Source organism: Manis pentadactyla, chromosome 1 (assembly GCF_030020395.1).
Source record: "Manis pentadactyla isolate mManPen7 chromosome 1, mManPen7.hap1, whole genome shotgun sequence".
NCBI lineage: Eukaryota > Metazoa > Chordata > Mammalia > Pholidota > Manidae > Manis > Manis pentadactyla.
Genome location: NC_080019.1, coordinates 193,945,425 through 193,965,965, shown reverse-complemented (window position 1 = coordinate 193,965,965; position 20,541 = coordinate 193,945,425). Strand labels below are relative to the sequence as shown.

The 20,541-nt window shown below is 52.1% G+C and overlaps 1 protein-coding gene across 2 annotated transcripts in view; it reads right to left on the bottom strand.

Moving 5' to 3' along the window:
• The window catches only part of ABCG1 (ATP binding cassette subfamily G member 1), a 79,291-nt gene extending 67,358 nt beyond the window's left edge, over window positions 1–11,933 (bottom strand). For both annotated transcript variants that reach the window (XM_036876841.2, XM_036876842.2), the window contains exons 1-2: window positions 11,812–11,933; window positions 5,078–5,321 (exon numbers count right to left, since the gene is read on the bottom strand). In XM_036876841.2, coding sequence (XP_036732736.1) covers window positions 5,078–5,321; window positions 11,812–11,853 — 286 coding nt within the window. In that variant the 5' untranslated portion in view covers window positions 11,854–11,933. The remainder of the gene's footprint in view (window positions 1–5,077; window positions 5,322–11,811) is intronic.
• Between the last annotated feature and the right edge of the window lie 8,608 nt (window positions 11,934–20,541).

Genomic DNA, 20,541 nt, shown 5'->3' with positions numbered 1-20,541 from the left:
AAAGCAGTTTATCTCTGCACCCAAAATAAAGCCCACCTTAGGCATGGTGGCTCTCAGGAAGCACACAAGTAATTCATTCATGCTAGGGGAACATCAGCGCCCTCTGACCCTGAGCTGCCGCTCCTCTGAAGACCTACACTGCCTTGGGACTTGCCCAGTCCTCCTCCAACTGGCCTTCCCTCCCCATCCCTGTTCCGGTCGGTTGGATCAAGTCACCCAGCACTTGATTGGAATCCAGTCTTTCCCTAATGGAACTGAACTCCTGAAAGGGATTTATTAGTGGCACATTCCATCATTTTAGCCAGCCTGTCATTACAGGCCTTGTGAAAGAGCTATGAAATTAAGAGAAAGCAAACTTTAATTTGAGAAGAGTGCTCAAAGGCATTTTTATAGCTTAGAAGCAAACTAATATAGGTAATTTGACATGGGGCTGCCCAGAATGTTTAACACTTCCTGGCATTTGGCAAGGATGAGGCTGGAGGGTCAGATTTCAAAGTAGGAGATGCTATTCCATCCCATCAGAGTTTTTACCATGTTGGGACAATGTCCTGGCTGAGGAATAGTAAAGAAAACTCTCAAAGTCCCAGATATGATGACTTTTGTTTTTAGCCTGAATTTCATCATAAGGCAATCTTGGGAGGTGTATTTAATTTCTAAGAATCATGCCATACACATCAGTTCCACCTCCTTGGTGAGGGGACAGGACAGGTAGAGCCTCTCCAAGGGACTAGGAAATTCTTATACATTCTCACGAGTGGCAAGGTGACTGAAGTTCAAGCAAGCCACTTTTAAAGGAAACTATGCCCTTTAACAGTCAAGGCAGTCCTCAGTGGCTTCACAGGATGGGGCTGGGGGGCATGTCCACACCGTGATGGCCCAGCGGCGGTCTCGGCCACAGGGCCAGGTGCTCACTACATTCCTTGGTTGGTCTTGGCCTCAAATCCCACACACCTGTTTCAGCCCACATCTCCTGTGCTCCTGGGACCTAGGAAATGTCTCTGAACCTCATGTGTTCCACAGGAAGGGAGGGCAGAACTGGCCCCCGAGCCAAGTTTGCAAAGGGAAACCGCTCCAGCCTCCTGGGGACGCAGCGTTCCCGATGCACTGCCCTTGTGCACTGTGACCAGTCACATCCTAAAGGAGAGGACACCCCTGCGTGAGGCAGCTGCCAACTGTAAGATCGCCTCACCCTACCTACGCCCTCACCTGAGGACTTTGTGATGTGAATTCTCCTCTTCACAAGGGGTCCCACATGGGACTGACCTAGCGTCTGCCCGCTGGGAAGCATCATAGGCCACACTGAGGAGGGTGACAACAACTGAGCCGGATGTCCCAGCTCATCCCCTGACACAGGGTTGCTGTGACGGCACCAGAGTCCATATTGTTCCAGATCATTTTGTCTCGTCAACTTAAGCTACGCGAGTGAATTCCACGAGGGAAAGTAATTACTGTGTCAGAAGCCGGTGAAATGATCCTTGGGGTGTACTTTTCTCTCCTGAGAATACTTCCTTTCACAATTATGTTCTCTACTAGGAATCCATTATATGATCTACTTTTTCCTCCAAAGACATCATTAATCATCTGGCAAACATGTAACTACAATTGAAAATACAAGACGTTTTCTTAAACGCCATGTTCAGTGCTTGGCAATCGTCAAGCTCAAGGATTCTAAAGAATCGGTGCCTGACATCCCCTTCTGAAAAGCACTGCCAGTCACCTTTCCTCTAAGGATTATGAAGCTCTCTTTCTCTCTCTGTTTTCTTTAGAATAATTCTGTAGGAGTTTGTAATATAGTTTGAATCACAATGTCAAGCTGTGCTACAGCATTCTGTGTCGAGGTTGTATCTTAGCTCCACATTCTGAGAGAAATCACATGAGCCAAAGGCTTCCGGGGAATGTACCGGAGTGGTCCAGTGTATCTGGACAGCAAGAAACGTGGGCTCGGAGTCAGCCAGCCGGGTCCCAGCACTGGCTCTGACCTTGAGTGACCCCCGCCTGTTCTCAGGCTCCTGTATGCTCCACCACACCTCCAGGCACTTGTCTCCAAACCTGGCTCCCCTCCACATGCCCTGGGGTCCATGTGTGGTGGCTGCAATGAGCTCAACATGAAAAGTTGGACAGTAAAAAATTTAAAACAATCAGTTTGATACAGACAGCAAAACCAATATGGTGAGAGAAGTAACGGAAAGAGAGCCTGCCTCAAAGGTCAGTCACACCCAGTGTCCCACAGAGGTAAGGTCAAGTATCAGATTGCCACAGTGAGAAAAGGGGAATGCAGAGGGTTGGGATTTGACATCACTGAGGGGGTAGAGGTGATCGCCAGCAATATGGGAGGAAAAGGGGAGAAGTGACATGGAGGGCAAAGGAGACGGACCCCCAGACAGAGAGCTCAGAAGCCAAGGAGGAGGGTAGCAAGCTGCACAGGAAAGGTATAAGAGGATTCACATGTCAGCGGCCTCCCTGGGCAGCCCTGACGCCTGGGTCCAGATTCAGCGCTCTGACTGCCCATCCTGGGGTGGCTCTCAGTTGGGGAAACATGCTTCCCAAGGTCAGAGATGACTGAATGAGCACTCCAGAGCCTGCTGGTGATGGGGGCACAGTAAGCTCAAGACAGTGTAGGTAGCTGACTTCCCTCAACCAAAAACTCAAGGTTTCCCCTGCTGCAGCTTCCAGCCACATGAGCACCCAATCCATGAAGCCAGGGCAGGCCCTGCAGGCACTGAGCTTGAGAAGGAGTACTGCTTGCCTGTGGCTACAGGGACCCTGGCGCCCTGAGGCCCTGCAGCTGGTGAGGCCTGGGCACCAAGTCGGACTAGGGGCAGAGCTCGCCTGCCCCACTAGCACAGGCGCATGGCAAGGCCCTCAGCTTCCCTTCTATTCAGTGATAAGGGGGACAAGAATTTCCCGCTCTCCATTTATGCTGGAGTAGAGAGCCATGGAAATTCTGGATGGCAGGGTACCAAGAGCAAAGGAAATGACAGGGCATAGGGGGCAGAGGCGAGCAAAGAGAGCAGACACAGGGGTTGCTCCAAGGAGGGGCAGAACAGGGAGGAAGCCAGACACAGAAATCAGGCCCAGCTGGTTGAGAAATTGGCGGCTGGGACGCACCAGACCCATCCTGCCGTCTTCCCCTCGGCCCTAACCATCTCTGACTCACAGGCAGGTCCCGCAGGGCCCACTTCCTACCCCTCCCTTCCCGCCCGCCCAGCACAGGTTACTCCAGGGCAAACGTCTATCTTGGTCGCCACCTGGGAGGGGCTCCCAAGGTGGCCCGTGGGAGTGGATGACGGTGGCCACTCCCTCGCTAATTATGAGGCATCACTGTTGGCTGCCCTTGAAAATTACGTGACCAGTTCTAACACTTTGGGAATATGGGGCTGGGAAGCCACATACTTGGCGAAGAAATGATACTCTTTGCTTGCAAACCTAGTTGGGCACCCGCGTTGGATTTCCAACCAAAAGTCTGCCAGTTTTCAAAGGTTTGCCTTTCTGCCTTGCAAGCCATCTTCTCTTTATAGGATTTCCACCCAAGCACATTCAACCCTCATGACATTTCTAAGGCCACATGTAGCCAGTGGACAGAAATCTAACTATGTCGCTCATAGATTTGCCACAATGTGTCTATATAGATAAATCAAGCCAAATGTAACAAGGCCTCCTGGTCACCCTGCATTTCTGGTAAAATCTTTTTTCAAGTTGAGAAGCAAAAGGCTGTAACCCTGTGTTGAAATCTCAATAGGCTCAAACAAACGGGCCAACCCTGAACCCGCCATGGAATTTTTCTTAACAAAACAGACTGGCGTACTCTGAAAAATGTAAGGATCAGGTGGCACTGCTGCACAGTCAGCCACTGATAAGGCTCAGGATCTGGTCCTGCTTGTGCAAATAAAGCGACCCAACAACTGACTCGGCTCCCAGGTCCCAGGGGCCAATCAAGGTCCTAAAATTGTGGTTATGAGGAGGATGTTCAGGGCACCCAGAACACAGTCCCAGAGACTTCATTTTATGAGAGTAGGAAAAGAAAATGAAGGTAATGGGGACAAAAGAGAAAGAAAAATGAAAAGTAAAAATGTGAGTCTTGCTGGGTCATCTTCAAAAAGAAAAGTTGACTCTAGATTTAAGTTGAGAACCCTAAAAATTTACAATCTCCCAGTGGTCCCTGAGTCACTCTCATTGTTCCAGATTCCCCACAGATTTCAAGTTGTTGTAAACGACGCATTTGGAACTGAGGATGGTGGTTTCGTGGTGATGTCTAACATGTCCCACTGGGACCCCACCCACTGGGAAGACAGATGACAGGTGGGTGGAGCAAAGGGAGATGAGGGGTGCGTCCCATGGGAATAAACAGGTGAGGCTGGAGAAAGAAATACCAACCCAGGGAGGCACTAACTCTACCCTCTGAACATCAAGGGCTGCAGGGGAACATCCAAGCTGCTAGGAAGGCTCAGACTATCAGTCCTCAACTCCCATTGACATGCAACAAGCTGGCGGCAACATGGTATACCGTGGGTCTCTCCGAGATCTTCCGAGTCCCAGCCTCTCTGGCTCCTCGCCTTTTATTTCTAAGGCTTATCTGACAGCAAAATATAATAGCCCAGATATATTGTACCCCACGGATAGCCCACCAGTGATAGAGTCCTTTCAACATAAATGATTGGCTTCCAGAGAGGTCATGCTAGGTCACTAGCACCAGCTACTTTTTAACAGTTTGAACTTGGGACGGAGCACCTGTCTTCCATTTTGCTCTGAAACATTAAAAAATACTCCCATCTTGAAAAACTGAACCAAACAGCATCCAGTAGAGAGGACCCCCTGAGTGCACACTAGAGGCTGGCACACGGGGACGCCGGTCCACCTCTGGGAAAGTCGAATCATATCAGAATTTAAGAGCCACCATGACTCCTGAGTCATCTAGCCCAGCTAGCTGAGAAAATATTCTAGGTGGGAAAAAATCAGGCCTGAGCAGATTAAATAACTTGGCCTCGCTGTGACCAAGCGGAATGAGACTCTCACCTCCCAGCTCCCAGACACCCTAATGGCTCCTCCCCGACTGAACTCACACGACCGCCCCTCCTACCTTTCTTCCTCCACCAGGGGCCTTCGGGAACAGAGTAGGAAAGGTCCTTGAACTCTATGTTCACAGCCGCCCTCCGCGGGAGGGAGGAAAAGCGCTGTGCCTCGGTGAGGCTGTTGTCCACTTTCTTGAGATGTCCATTCAGCAAGTCCGTCTCCGTGGCCTCCATGTGGCTGGAGAGCTCCTCATCCACCGAGACGCACACCGACTTGGGCTCCGTCATGGCTGCAGAGTAACTGCTGGCATTCTGGAGAAATGGGAGGAAGCACGGAGAGGTCACAAGCTGCACAGAGCAAAGGGGCCTCGCCATCTGGCTCAGGGCTGTTGATGGCTCACGGCGACACCTCTCACCATGAATGATCATGGAGAAGGGTGCTTACCCAGAGGAATCTGTCATGTTAGCCATCACTTTTTCTTCCATTAAAAAATGTTGATGGTAAACTATTAACCTGATCTGCCAGTCTTACTTTGGAATCGTAAAATCTGGCCACAAAACTACGAGAAACAAATCACTTGTCTCAAAGAATGAAACACCAGCGACCAAAAAAAAATTACCTACTTATAGTCCGATCACTTAAAAAACCCAGTTAAGATGCGTGAGGCTCCTAGGGAATATGTAACTGAAAAGGTTCATTTAAAATGGGCTCTTTCAGTGTTTCCTCAATAGCCTCATAAACATTTCTGCAAAGTGATGATTTAACTACAAACAGCCTTTGCATTTTCCCTGTAAATTTTCCCAATCACTCACAGCTCTCCCCTCTGTCTCTCTGTAATGGCACCAAAAGTTGGAAAGTTTGATACTCTTCTCTCTTTTATACAGACAAGGAAACTGAGACACAGACAATTCAAGGAACTTGCTCGAAGCCCTACACTCCAGTGAGGGGCAGAAGTGATCCCAAAATTTGAGTCATCAGGAAGACAGCGAGGTGCCTTCCACTGCATCACCACAGTCCCCTATATTTTGGAGCTACCTTGGCTTTAAAAGCTTCCACTGGGAGTCAACTGAACCTTGACAGATGAGCCAAGATCCAAAGTATTTATGCAAAGAAAGGAATATCCTTTTCTAATCCTTGGCTTGGCAACCCCAGCCAAATCGATACGCTTCAGGACCTCCAAAACACAGAGGAACTGTAGGGTGGACAAACACCAGGCCGTGGCTTTTCCAGCTGTCTCTTGCATCAAGAGAGAACATTCCACGGTGCCAAAAGCATGGGTCCTGGCGATGCTCCTCCGTACTGATGCAGACAGTCTGCCTGATGGGGAGAGCCTGTTGATACCATCTCTGATAATTCCGGCCCTTTGGACTCCCCTCGGACTGGGAGACTCTGCCCTGTTGTTACTGGCTCTGAAGAGGAACCTCTTACTGTTGTGGTGTTAGGGTTGTTAGGTATTTCTTTGGAGTTGATGGCTTTTTGATCATCATTTCTAATCAGAAATCCAGAACAAAACTAGAGAGTGGGTCATCCATAGATATTCCTACAAACCTCAGCAACTCGAGTGGCCAAAACAAGCCCTCCTTGCATTAGAATGACCTTCCTGAGGTACATGCTTGTATCGTTGAAGAGCCGGGATTATTTCTAGGGGCTCAAAATCTTGGAGGGCTTGGAGGTTTTGAATATGTAGAGAACAAACAGGAGGATGGGGAGACATGAGCACAGGGGTTTCTGGTTCTTGTGATATTTGAAATGTTGCTGCACCACTTTAAGAAAAAGTCACACGCATGTGCATGCACACACACATGCCCTCCCAGGCATCTCCCACCTCTGAAAAGCTTAATAAAATCAAACTTTGCTCATTCATTGACTATAATATTCTGTGGATAAAACTTCAGGTACAGAACAAAACATGAAATTAAGCTTGGTTTGCTGCTGGCACGGATCATGTAAAATGTTTCAAGTGCAGATTTAAGGAGGGTCAGGCATTTGAGACACAAAGTCAGAGAAGGTTTGTGCTAGCCTCATACTGGGACTTCCCAGAGCCTTGGCATGAGAATGTGCCTCTCCAGCGCCCAAGAGGACATCGCCTCTGCATCCATGCCTCCTGGGGGCCTTCTGTTCTGGGGCCTCTTGAAGGAAGAAGAGGAGATGCATCCTAGCTCAGCATGCTCTTGGCTTTGGCCAACCGGAAAAGAATGCACAGCTCTAGCCCCAGTCCCTGAGCAGGCGCAGGACTTCTCTGTGTCCCTGAACCTGCCCTCCCGGGCACAGGCTGCCATCCCAGGTTCAGAACATACTTTGACTTGATAGGAGCCTGCAAGGACCAGCTCCTGGCTTTGAGGGCAGTGGAGAGGCAGGCAGTGGGCAGGACAGTTAGCTCCAGGCTGGTCAGCAAAGTCCGTTCTTAACCACCTCGCCACCTAAGGAGAAGCTAAACATCAGGTTCCAAACCTACATCCCACGGGTAGGCTTGGCTCTGACCCCAAGGATCCTCCATCTCTGTTTCAGCAGTCAGGGGTGAGGCATCCGCAACAACCCACTCCCCGCTGGCGTTCCGGCTGCCATGGCCGCCCTCCTCCTCCCCTGGCACCCACCACAGGTGTCACCTAGCCCCCTAAGGAAGGCCAGGGCAGGTGCGTCTTTGCTTTTTGATGAAGTCCACAGAATACAGTGATGAAAAGCCATTACCCCCATGCACCTACTGACTGTAGCAGACGCCAGACCTCTATGATGAGGGTCTAACTCTCCCTCTAGACTCTAAGCCTACTTTCTGCCTCACTCATTCACCCTGGAAAGTGAGCCCCAAGTAAAGCCCAGACATGGCCAGTGGCCTCAGCAAGCTCATGCTCAGTATCTGGCCCCAGGCAAGTGTGTGGGGATTACAGTACTGTGAGGAAGAGCTGGCTAAAGCCCAGGAGGGACACCCAATGCAGAGCGGACCCCAGTGGTGGCACTTGGCACAAAGCGTTTCTGCAGAAATAAAATCTAATCCAAGATTAGCCAAGGGAGTTGGGGAGGGGAGCTGGCTTGTGATGCTCCATGCAAGGCAACAGCATATGCAAAGGCCCTGCAGCAAGAGTGGAACAGTGCGGAGAAGAGGAACTCAGGGCTGCAGCTGCGATTTGGGTTGGGCAGGGAGTGGACGGGGCTTTGGAGTAAGAGGAAACTAGAGAGACACAGAGGGTCCGAACAGTGAAGGGCTTGCAGACCTTGTCAAGCATTTTGAACTTTATCTAGAGATATTTGGGGGCGGGGGGGTGGAAATGAGGTATTTGCAGCCGTGAAGTATTGGATCAGAACTGCAGTTAAGAACCATCTCCATTAACATGCAGATGGGAAGGTGATGGTGGCCTAAATGAGCCAGTGGCAGCAGGGATGGAGACAGCTGGACAGGCCAGTAGGGCAGAGCTGGGTGACTAAACTGATTTGGTAGCAGGGGTGGGGGAGAGAGAGACAGAGAAACAGAGAGAGAGAGAAGCCAGAGTCAAGGACTTGCTATTAAAGTACTAAGTAATAACACCTCCTGCATACTAGGTAAGTGATTATAAACAAGAGTGACTATTGCTTCAGCAATTACAATGAGCCCATTAAACTCCAGAGTGCATAGATTATGCCTCTTAGGCTCTCCACAATTCAAGCAGGGGGTACTGCCATTTCGGAGGAGGGACTGAAGGCACTGGGGACTGCCTCACCTGTCCAAGACCCACGGTTGATAAGTAGCCACACAGGGTCCAGCTCTGTGTGGCTTCCACATCTGTACCCCATTCTCCCAGCCAGCATCCTTAACAGCACTTGAGTGTTGCTCACCTTTCTACAGGCAAGTTGTAGGGACCCTGGTCATCCTAACCTTGTCTATTATAGGGACATCCACAAGAAACTGAGGAAAACATACAACCATGCTCACACATACACAGACACCAAAGCAGTGCATACCATTACCCACCTTTCCTCCATAGATGTCCAATACCTTGCCCAATTAATAAAATCATGAAATCCTGTATGATGGGAGGCTGTGGTTGTCATTCTGAAATAGACCAGCTCTCTGGAACCACATCCTCGGATGAGAGCGGCTGGCAATATAGATTACAGCTAGCTTGTCATTAGCCCCCTGAGCTCATTAAAAACGAAACAAATACATCTTCCCTCCCTACTTGATCCCCTTCATTGCATGTTTCCCTATTCAAGGGAGCATTGTCTCTGACCTCCCTGCACACACGATCTGTGCTGCATAATAAATGGTAAATCATAGTAAGCCCATTCTCCAGTGTTGAATGCTGAGGAGACCCTACCTGTATTGTTCCTGCAGTTCATGGGGCGCTCACTTCTATTTGAACACCAGCACATAGAGATGCCTGTTTAGCTGGGAAGCGTCTCCAGCTGTCAGCAAGCTCCCCTGGTCATTGTAGGGCTGGTTCACTCTGTTTACACAGGGATGCAGTTAGAAACTTTCTCCCAGAGCATCGTGGGGAAGGGAGGAAGAGCACCGAGCAGATACCAGGCACTGGCATGCATCTCTCACCTCCCTCTTCGTTTCATTGCTGCCCAAACTGGTGCCTACCTAGACCACTGGACCCCTCAGTTGGACAGCAAATACCTCCCTGGTACCCTGGTCACATAAGAGGAAAATGTACTGGCCAAGAATCCTCAAGGCTACTGCCTATGAGAACACAGCCCAACGTCACAGCCTTAACTAAGCAAAGGGCAGATGCCACCACATGGTCACTTGGGATGCCAACCTCACTGTCACCATCACTGCAAACAGCCCAGAACACCAACATCTGATTGGGAACCTGTGCCCTCTCCTTCCGACCCAGCTCAGGGCCTCCAGTGCCCCAGCTGGGGTGCTTCACCCAGCTTCCAAAGCACCTGCTCCAGACTCACGTCTGGCTAGACCCCAGAGCAGATTGCAAAAGCAAAACTCAGGATCCTGGGGATATGTCAAGGGCTCTTTATTTATAACTTAGGTAGAATTAAATTGAAAGAAATGTACAAGGTTTTCAGTGGAGGGGGTGGGGAGGCAGGGAATGATTTTCAAACAAAACAACTTTCCTTGAAAAAATGTGCCCGCCATTAGCATCTCACCATGAGCACAAAACACTTGAGTTCTGGGGTTGTATTCAAATACGCATATTTTTTTAATCTTGACATAAAAACATTTATACCTTCAAGCACTCTGATTCATTATTTTTCCACATGTGTAAGCCACTTTTGTAGCTTTAAAGGGACTTGAAGAGTTAGCATCTAATATATTTGAAGCTTTCCTTATCTACTACAACGAATAATAATAATCTCCCTAATTTTCCATTATCAACGTAATTTAGGAATCCCAAAGAGATGAGCAAACACAAAAAGAAGAATTGCCAAGTGTTACCCCAGATAAGAACAAATGTCACGAGGAAGGGATTGCCCTTTCCGTTTCTTCATCTCCTCTTGTATGTCGGCAGCTAAGTAATAAGGCAAAGTCCCAGGGATGGGAAGTGGTCTGAGAGTCCCCCTGCCACTGGCTCTCCCTCCTGTACCAACCTCCTTAGCTCGCCTGCGGCCCCATCTATCGGTTTACACAAAATCATTATATAATGAGCAGGCCAGGCTCGGTGTGCTCTACAGTAACCTGTTCGGAATCATAGGATGCAGTTGTTAGGGCAGAGCATGCGCAGAAACCGGGCTACGTGTTTTTTTTTTTTTTCTTGAGCTCAAGGCAAGAGGTAACTGTCGGTCAAATCCTGCTGAGCCCTGCTGACTTCAAACACAGGATGCTAAAAATGAAATAAAGGGGAGGGGTGGGGGTGAAAAACCGGTGCACGCTGTGCACTGTGGGCTCACAGCCTTTGGGACGTAACTAGCAGGATAGTAAATACATAAGGGTAGAAAGGGGTGGGGGAGCAGCCCGAGATGGGTGGGATACGGAATACTTTCTATTTGTACTTTAGATGACCTGAAATCTGGTCCACAAGTACCCCACTGCAATGTCGGTGCGCTAGACACATGAATGAAAGGCACTAGGATGGGTGGGTCGGTGGTTAGTTTGCTGTGTGCTTCTCCCTGAGTTTACGGAGCGCCTGTAAAGGGCCAAGGGGAGACTCCTGCCACCACGGGAACAGCACTCGCCGTAACTGTGTCTAGCAATGAATTCGCAGGCACCGGTGGTCCCCCCGTGGAGCTGGTACCCTCGGGAGACGTGAGATGCGCGCCTCTGTCCCCTCCCCGGGCTCTCGCCTGGGCGCAGAAAGGCAGCCTGCAGGTATGGAGGCTCGCCCCTCGGCTGCGTCCGCCGGATTCCGCGGCCCCCCCGAGCCTGTCCGGGAGAGGCTCTCCCCCGGGAGCGCAGGGGCAGAGCAGGCTCCGGCTCCCGCGGAGCAGCTCCCTCTTTTGTTCCTCCAGACCGTGACCCGCGCTCAGGAGGGTGGCGCGAGAAGCACCGGCTCCCCGAACCTCGGCCGCGCGCGCAGCAGAGGGGTCGGACCCCTTCCCTCCAGCTCAGGCAATCGCCCGTCCCAGGGAGCTCCGGGACGCAGGCCCCAAGCCCCTCACCCCGAGGCGGACGAGGTCAAGGCCATCGGTCCACTTGTGGGGCTGCGGGAGCCTCCCGCCCACTGCTGGCCCCTTTGCTTTCCCCGCGTCCTCAGCAGGGGCAAGGAGCGTCCCGCGGTGCCAAGTGGCCAGGGCTGGGGGCGACGGTAGCCGGGCGCCTTCTCGGGACCCCAGGGGCGGCCGTCAGCGCAAGAGTGAGGGTCTTTGTGCGCCTCTTGCTCTCCTGGCAAGCAGCACCGAGCCCTGGGGGCGCAGGACGAGCTCACTCACCATGGCGGTGCCGACCGAGAAAGCGGCCATCAGACAGGCCATGCCCCGGGGGCGGTGGCGGTGGCGGTGGTGGCGGTGGCGGGCACGGGCGGCGGGCACGAGGCTGCGCTCGCTCCTGTCGGCTGCTGCGCCCGGCTGGCTGGGGCTCCTGCTCTGCGCCCCGCCCGCACTCCCCGCCCCCGCCTCGCCATTGGCCTGCTTGCAGGGTGGGCGGGGCAGGCAGGTGCGCGTGCTCTTGTTTTGCTCCTGGAAGGCGGCCGCGGGACCTGCGGACGCCCAGCTGCCCACTGCCCGCGCCCGGGCCCGGTGGTGCCTGGCCCTCCCCAGCCCTGGTGCCCTGAGTCCGAAAACGCGGCCCTGGACAAGGCCCGACAGAGCGAGGTCCCCCGCCAGGACCGCCCTCTCCGGCCCTGTGCGGCGGTGCTGATGGGCCAGAAGGATGGGGAAGGGGGCGGGAGGAGCAGGAGACCTGCTCTTCACTTGTCTTCTTTCTTGGTTGGGCACCTCTTTGCCAGGTGGGAGCCTGAGGAGTAGAGGAGAGATGACCTCTCCAGCACTCTCCCCCCACCTCCCGTCCCCCGCAGCTCCGTATCTGGGGTGTCCCCCGCAGTAAGGCACAGCAGGCACTCCCACATAGAACGCTGGTGCGCGCCTGACGAAGAGCCAGGTGCTGGATAACAAAGGGCGCTGAGGGAAGGTGCCCAGGGCTCTGTCCTCCCTGTCCGCCCCCTCCACCCGCTTCCCGCCACAAGCAAAGGCTTGTTTGTGCACATGGGGTGTTTCCAGTGCCATGCCTAGAACCTGGCCCATAGCTGTGTTCATGTACCTGCATAAGGAGTGACACTCCGAGTGCCCCATTTGGCCCCAGAACTGGAATATCAGATGGCCTGGCTGGTGTCTGCTAAAACTCTTACTATATATAAGTGGGACCGGTTCCTGGTAACCATGGTGACAAGACATTCTTTACTCCCATCTCAGAAGCTAATGCTTTTGTTCAGTGGTTTGCCTGTTGGGGTCACACACAGGAACGCACTGCCTCTCACTCCAGCACGCCTGGGTCACCCCTCCCCACCACACCGCAGATGAGCAAAGGCCGTATTTCCCTCACCCTGATAGGGGCACAGTTTCTCATGCCAGGCAGGTGGACTCTACCCCCACAGGTCTGATGACCATAGCCAAATCCTCCCTTAAGTCAAAGGTGAGAGGCAGGGAATGCTGAGGGCGCTCACCGCGGAGAGGGCCTGCTTTTGTTCCAACAGCCTGGCCTGAAGATGCAATGCACTACCACTGTCCTCTCCTTGGCCGTGATGGAGCAACTCCTGTATTTCCGGGTGCCACTCTCCACATGCCAAGCCCAGGAAGTCGTGTGGTGCCTTCAATGTACTGAACAGACAGGCCAGCAAACTCCAGTGTTCTGGAAACAGGATTTTAATCCACAGACCTGGAGAGAGTTTAGGCCAAAAGGCAGAGACAAAGGTGCCTCACCTGTGGGGCCCAGGTTGGTGACTGGCACTGCAGCCCCCACCTGCTCTGGGGGCAGACTGGACATAAAGCAGGAGAGGAAGGCATGGTGCCCAGCAGGGGAGGGCCTCTCCAGGAGCCACGTGGGCTGGGCAACTGACGTGATGCTGTGGTCCTATGGTGCTGTCATCTGTTCTCTGTCCAAGAGCCATTCTCCTCCCTTCTAGGAATGTGGAGTGGAAGCCCCCCACCCCCCAGTTCTATGCCATGTGACCTGCACAGTAGTCGGTCAGGAACTGGCAGTGTAAGGTGGTGCCTGCCGGGCTCCTGGGAGAGGTGGGGGGCAGTGTGCAGAGCCTGAGGATGAAGCCAGACGGAGAGCACAGCAACAGGGTGGGTCCTTCGTGATGGCCTGCATGATGGCTTCTCTGTTCCGAGCCACTGAAAGGGTCCTGGCTTACACATCTGTGCACTGGGGTAACAGGGATCTCAGCCAGTGGGAAATAATGCATGTCAGCACTACCCACCCTGCTTGCACGCATAGCAAGCACTCTACTTCCAATCCTTGCTAACATCATCTGTCTTGTGCCCAATCAGGGAAAAAGTGAATGGCCAGGAAGGTCGGATCTGTGACATTTATACTGGGACTCTTGGTTGTAAGTGACAGAAACTCAGCTCCAACTGGCTTAAGTTAAAGGTGATGCATTGTCTTAGGTAACAGAAAGGTTTGGGGGGCACTGGTTTCAGGCCTGCCAGGGCCAAGGAGCCACACTACATCCCCATCCCTGGGTCTCCACTCTCCATGGCTCTGCTTTCCACCTGCAGGCTCCCCCCCAAGTAGGCTGTCTCCACACAGCCCTCCCAGCAGGTCCAGGCTAGTATCCTACGAGCTGGCAGCCAGTCACTGTGCTCAAGAGGTGCCAAACACCAACTGGCCTGACTTATGTCACACGGGCCTAGCAGGCCAAAGGGGAGCCCCAGCAGAATCATGCAGGAAGGCTGGGACACTGGTGCATCACCAAAGGAAGTGGGGGTGCCACGCAGGCAACACAGAGGAGCTCATCACTGGGACCTGGTGTAGACCCCCATCCCCATGGGAATTTCTGCCATGACATCACTGACAGGTGGGCCAGACTGGGCTTGAGGCACTTCCTGCCTCAACAGGCAGCCGGTTGCAGCTGTTAAGTAGTTGTCTTTGCTAGGAGGGGGTCCTGTGCCTAATACAGCATGCTGTGTGCTGCGTGTTCCACAATCAGCCCAGTTGTCACCCCTCCTCCCACAACGGGCCTCAAGCTATTCATTCATGGCACCACACTTCTCTCCTGGCCTTCCCTGGACCAAACATCCTGGTGTCGTCAACACTGCTTCGTACACGATGCTCCTCCCTCCTGGTCACTTCCTCTGCATGAGTTCCGTTTCCTCAGAGTCCCCTGTGAAACTTGGGACCACCTGAGTGCCTGTTCCAGGCACACCCTCCCCTCGCCAGTGAGAGTGCGCCAGCTCCATCCACATCACCAGCCAGGGCGAGCTTCCTGCTGCACCGACCATGGGACGTCCTGGAGGCAGGCAGGTCAACGGACTCAATCACCAGTCTGCTGAGTTCATTTCCGTTATAATTACGCAGTTTCAGCCGCCTGGTTTGCACTTTATTCCTCTGATGCCATTTTAAGGAGTGACGCGTATAACTCTGCCAGGCATCCGACAGCTGAGCCTGGGAAATGAGTAGGAGACGGGGCACCCTGAGGACTTCATTTCTGGGGCAAGGGTGCTGCTCTTGGTGCCCAGGGGCGGTGGAGGGAAGGGCACAGGTGAGTCACACGTCCAGGTGGGCTCCCAGCAGACCTGTGGCCTGACCTGAGTTGATTTCTGCAGGGGGCTGGATGCAAGGAGGTAAGGCTGGCTTTTCTTGGATCGACCTCTCCAAGGGACACACCCTGAAGGTCCCAAACAAAAGGCCCCTGGATCCCTGCAGAGAAACCCTGGGGGACATTGCACTGCTTCCCAGCATCCTCACTCCCAAACGGGAGGAAGAAATCTAATGGGCGTGCTCTTCTTTCACGCAGTTTGCCTCACATTTGGTGGTCTGACTTTCAGCAGTCTGACCCTGAGCCTTCTCTGATCGCAGGGTGGCCTGGGCTGAACGCACCTAAGGGGACCTTGCTCCTCTCACTTCCTTCCGCTCAACTGCAGAGTGACATCCTGAACTTGGTTCGTTTTCCAGGACCCAAGACTTCAGCCGCCCGTTCTGCTAGGAGCAGATCGGAGCGCGGGAGCACCGGCAGATGACCGGGAGAGCCAGCCCTAGGGTGCGGTCAGATCGGGGCAGATGGGGGCTGGGGGGCTGGGAGGCTGATGTTCTCATCTAGACGGGGTGTGTTTTTTACTTGTTCCATAAGCTTCTTGGAAGCCAGTCGGATTACTTCATATTTTAGGGACGATTCTTTGCCTAAAAAAGAAGAGCTCTTGCTGAATAGTTACCCGGAGACCCAGCCAGAGGCAAACTGGGGATGCACAGGCCTCCGGGTCTCCTGTGGCCCCGCCCTTTTGGAGCAGTGCCTCAGGTGTCCCACCCGAGGGGCCTGATGACTGCTGCGGGATCCCCACAGACCACCGCAGCCCTGGGGCTATGCCCTCTTATAGTCTTTGCATCACGTGATTAACTTACAGCCCACCGCTCCCCTCTAGAATGCTCGCTCCAGCAGCTATCAGCTTGATAGGCCACGGCAGCCCCCAAAGTCAGATCCCTCTGGGTCCCCTCCCCAGACTGCCTCCATGACATGTCGCGTGGAAAAGTGCCTGCACTGCTTAGGTCCTTCCAGGGGCACAAGTGCCACATCACCATCTCATGGAGGACAACAAAGAGCTAAAGAAGGCTGGTCTCCCTGCCCCCTTCCCCAGCTCCGCCCTCACCATGTCCCAGAGGCAATATGAGGGTTATGGGGTTCCTCTCCCCAGGCCCTCAACCAAACACCCTTTTGGAGAGGATGGTGTGAGGAGGTGTGTGCTTGCTTTTTAACAACCCAAAACTGATTCTGAAGGTAAACGTGTTCGGCCACATAAGAACAGAATATGGTGTTGCCACAGTGAGCAGGAAGAGGGGCTTGTCCCTTCTCCTGGCTATGGTGCGGAGTCCTGGGGGGGACAGGGGACAGGGCTGAATCCTGGCCCTGCGTCCCCAGGCTGGCGACCACCCAGCAGGCCTGCCTTGCTGGAGGCACCGTGTCCCCATCAGAAGCTTGCCCACGCTGGAGCCCTGCCTCTGGTCCCAGGCCCTGCCTCGTCTGCCTCTCCCATCCTTCCCTGTCTTGCTAGCAGAGCATTAAGGGCCACTGAGCCTATTCTACCTCTGTGCACATCGGAGCCACCACCTCCACTTAAAAAAGGAAGAGAAAGTGAATGAGAGAGAAGACCAGAATGAGAAAGAGAGAAGGAGGAAGGAGGGGTGGGGAGAAAGAAGAACCATAAGAAGAGGTGCAGGGGAAAGCTGCGCTTTAGCCCTTGTGGGAAGAGATGGGAAAGGGGAGCAGATACAGGGATGAAGTGTGTTAGGGAGGGTGGTGGCCTCAGGATTATGGAAATGGGGACTCTCCATAAACCGGCTCATTTGAAAAGAACACTGTTTTCATCTCCATGGTTCGCTTGATTCCTGAATTGCTGGCCCTCCTGCCTCTTGAGGGTTCTGTCTCTATGTCCAGCTCCAAAGAGGGGCCCAGGAGGTGGGGCCGAGGCAGGGCCCAAGCTGGGCAACACCAGAGGTCAGTACGCAGGGGAGGGAGAAGGGGGAAGGGCATGGGGGGCTGACACGGGAATGAGATTATCAACAGACGTGTTTTTCAGGGAAACAAAATGCAAGCAAATATTTCATAAACTAAGTTAGGAAGAGACAACTGAAGTATTGCAAACAGATCATTTCTGTTTCCTTCCATTAGCATGGAACATAGGGTGGCAGGAAAGATCTAAGAAACAGTCTCAGCACATGCAGAAAAAGGAATTAACATCTGTCAGTGAGTGAGATGACCTTTCGAGCTGGAGATCAGGAGAGAAGTCTCAGAGACAGACACTGGAAAATTACTGGAGGTCTCCTTCCCACACATAAATAAAAGCCTTCCCTCACCCTATCAAAGGGAAGCACCTGGGAGCCCGTGGTCCACTGTGCTCCCCACTTTCCTCTGAGGAGCTTCCTCCATGATTCCCCGTAATCAATCCTAGATGCAACCCTCCCCACAGCCAGTCAGATGCCTTCATCCCAGGGCCACCATAGTTCCAGGAAGGCTTTACGAGCCCAGCGGCCCAGCCACGGTCTCCTGGGAACCTGCCTGGGCTCTGAGAAGGGGAGAGTTTCTTTCCCCTTCTGGGTTGACAGCCATGTACAGTGGCCGTCTTTCTTGCCTAAGGAGTGTGTCTAGCAGAGAATGAAGTAGAAACTCCGGGGGAGGAGGAGCTGAGCGATGGACAAGGTGCCAGAGCCTCTCCAGGAGGCACCATGGTGGTGAGCGCTGGGCCCTGGAGCCAGATTTGGACTCTGTGCCTCCACAACCTCAGCTGTACACGCGGTGACAACTGCTCCTGTCTCATAAGAGAGTTGCAAGGATTAAATGAGTCAGTTTTTGATAACCATGTCTGGCTTATAGTGTGTGTCTTATAAGGAAGAGACCCAGTACTCTCCCTCTGACCTGGAACTACCATGAACTAGGTCTCAGCCGCATGCACCTTAAAAAGTCCTCACTAGGACAAATAGTCTGACAAAGTTGTTAAAGGAGGCCCAAAGCCTGTTTATTGTTTTTTTTAGGTCAAAAACCGTTTATTACTTTATCCCCTGATCACACTGGCATGTGCCTTGTCCCCCAAGGAGATCATAAATCCCGGCACCTCTTTAATATGTCTTTACTTCTGACATCATTCTTAGCATGGCATCTAGCCAGAGTAGGTGCGTGATAAAAATCATGAGTTATATTTGAACAACCTCTAACGGTTTGGAAACAGCTATACCATGCATGATCCCATGTGATGTTCAGAATGCCCCTGCGGGCTAGGTGGGCAGGTGCCACCCCTAGAACACATGTGAATCGGACTCTCCAGCCCCAGTCCAGGTGCAGGGCAGGCCATGTTGTGTTGTTCTTATCAGTCAGATAATCAGTCTCGGTTCCCAGGAAAGCGGTGCCCCCACACCAGGCCAGCTCGGGCACAGGGCAGCTCTCCCGGCTCCAAACCTGCAGCGTAAGTCCAGTGTGTTCAGCGCACAGACCAGCCAGCACAAGTCCTCTTGCCTCTCTGAGACACCCGAGCTCTCTTGGGATCTGCAAAACCCCCTCTTCCCCTCCTCGGGTCTGGAAAAGTTTCGCTGAACTTCCTGTCTCCCTCCTCCTGAGCCCCAGCTCTCCAGGAAGACCTGGACTGTCACCTCTTGACCCTTGGTTTTTGAAAGCAAAAGTCTGGTTAGGGAGATTGACTTCTGCATGTCTGGGAACTTTGGACAGGATCCTGCAACTCAAAAGTCCCCAAGGCAAGAGACAAACAATTCAAACATTTTTTTAAAAGACAGCTACTTTTTAAGGGAGGTGAGGGGAAACAGCTAAAGCAGGGAATTTAGTGTCAGAAATTATCTCAGTAAATGATCCTGCCACATGGATATGAGGTGGTTTCATGAGGTTTGAAGACTGCTTGGGGCCACAACACCAGGCAAGCCAGGTCTCTGATTCCTGCTGTGCACCTTTCTCACTTTTCCACAACTGTTCAAATATTGCAGGGGAATGGGCCAAACTTATTTCAAACAGGAAGAGAGATCTACAAGACACCCAAGTTCAAGCTGTTGAAAGTTGCAGGGCAGCCAATGGGGAGTGGAGGTGACATGCTTTTCTCTATGCCTCCCCCTAAGCACAACTAACAGTTTTGCACGTTATACAGAACAAAGCGAGGAGGCCCTGAAAGGTGGAGAGAACAAAGCAGGCGGGCTAGGGCCCCAAGGGACTTCACTGTGCTGAGGGCCCTGGGTGTCTCTCTGACTCGGGTATCCCAAACGTTCAGTTGAAGAAACCTACACCCTGAAAATGCTAATGGGTGCAAACAAAACAAATCCAGCAAGACTCCTCTCTGAGCCAAAGGAACAGAAAAGAAAACCCAGCAATGTAGGAAAGTTTTAGACAATTACTGGTCTCTCCAGTCAAACACCACATAATAAACCGTGGCCCCTCTCTACCCAAGATATAAAGATGAGTGGGGAGCCTAGATTTCCACCCTTCTCATGCTGTAATGAGGCACCCATACCTGCCCCTGTGCCCAGCCACAACAGCATCAGAAAAGGCAAATACTGAGGCTGGAATCCACCCCACAGGGCAGTAATGAGGAGCCCCTTCCTTCCTCAAGGGTGGTGGCAGAGGAGACCCAGTAGAATGAAGACTGTTACCACCACCCAGTGCTAACAAGGACACTACACTCCCCCCAAACCATGGTGCCAGCAGCGATCATGTGGGGAGCAATAATGAGGTCTCCTACCACTCTCAGCCAGGAAGGCGTGGGTGGTGGCTGGAACCCTAACCCTTCCTAGCTGTAACAGGGAGCCCCTCTTTTGGATGTGAAGAAGTGCTGAGCAGGAACCTAAACTCCTACCCTCACCTGGCAGTGCTCCTCCCACTTCCCCTTGCTGAGTGATGTCAAATCATCACCCAAGAACAAAGAAAAATCAGTCAAAAATCAAAAGCCAAGAACAATCTAAATGAAAAAAAAAAGCAATCAGTAGATAACAATATCAAGCTGTCACAATTACCTAACAAAGGTTTAAAAGAAGCCATCACAAAAATGCTCAGTGCAATTAGGAAATATGGGAAATCCCAATTAGAGCAAATGGGAAATCTGGAAATTCTCAGCAAAGAAATAGAAGCCATAGAGAAGAATAAAATGGGAACTGTAGAAATGAAAACTACACTAGCCAAAATGAAAAATTCATCAAATGGGCTCAACAGCAGAATGGAGGGGAGAAAAGAAATAATCAATTAACTGGAATATAGAACAATAGAAATTACCCAATCTGAACCATGGAAAGAAAATAGGCTATACAAAAAAATGAACAGAGCCTAAGGGTCCTGTGGGACTATAACAAAAGATCTAACAGAAGATCTAACAGTTACAGTTGGGGGAGTTGAAAGAGTACTTAAAGAAATAATTACTAAAAACTCCCCAAATTTGATAAAATACATAAACCTACAGATTCAAGAAGTTGAACAACTTCATGAAGGATAAATCCAAAGAAATCTACAATAAGATACACCATAG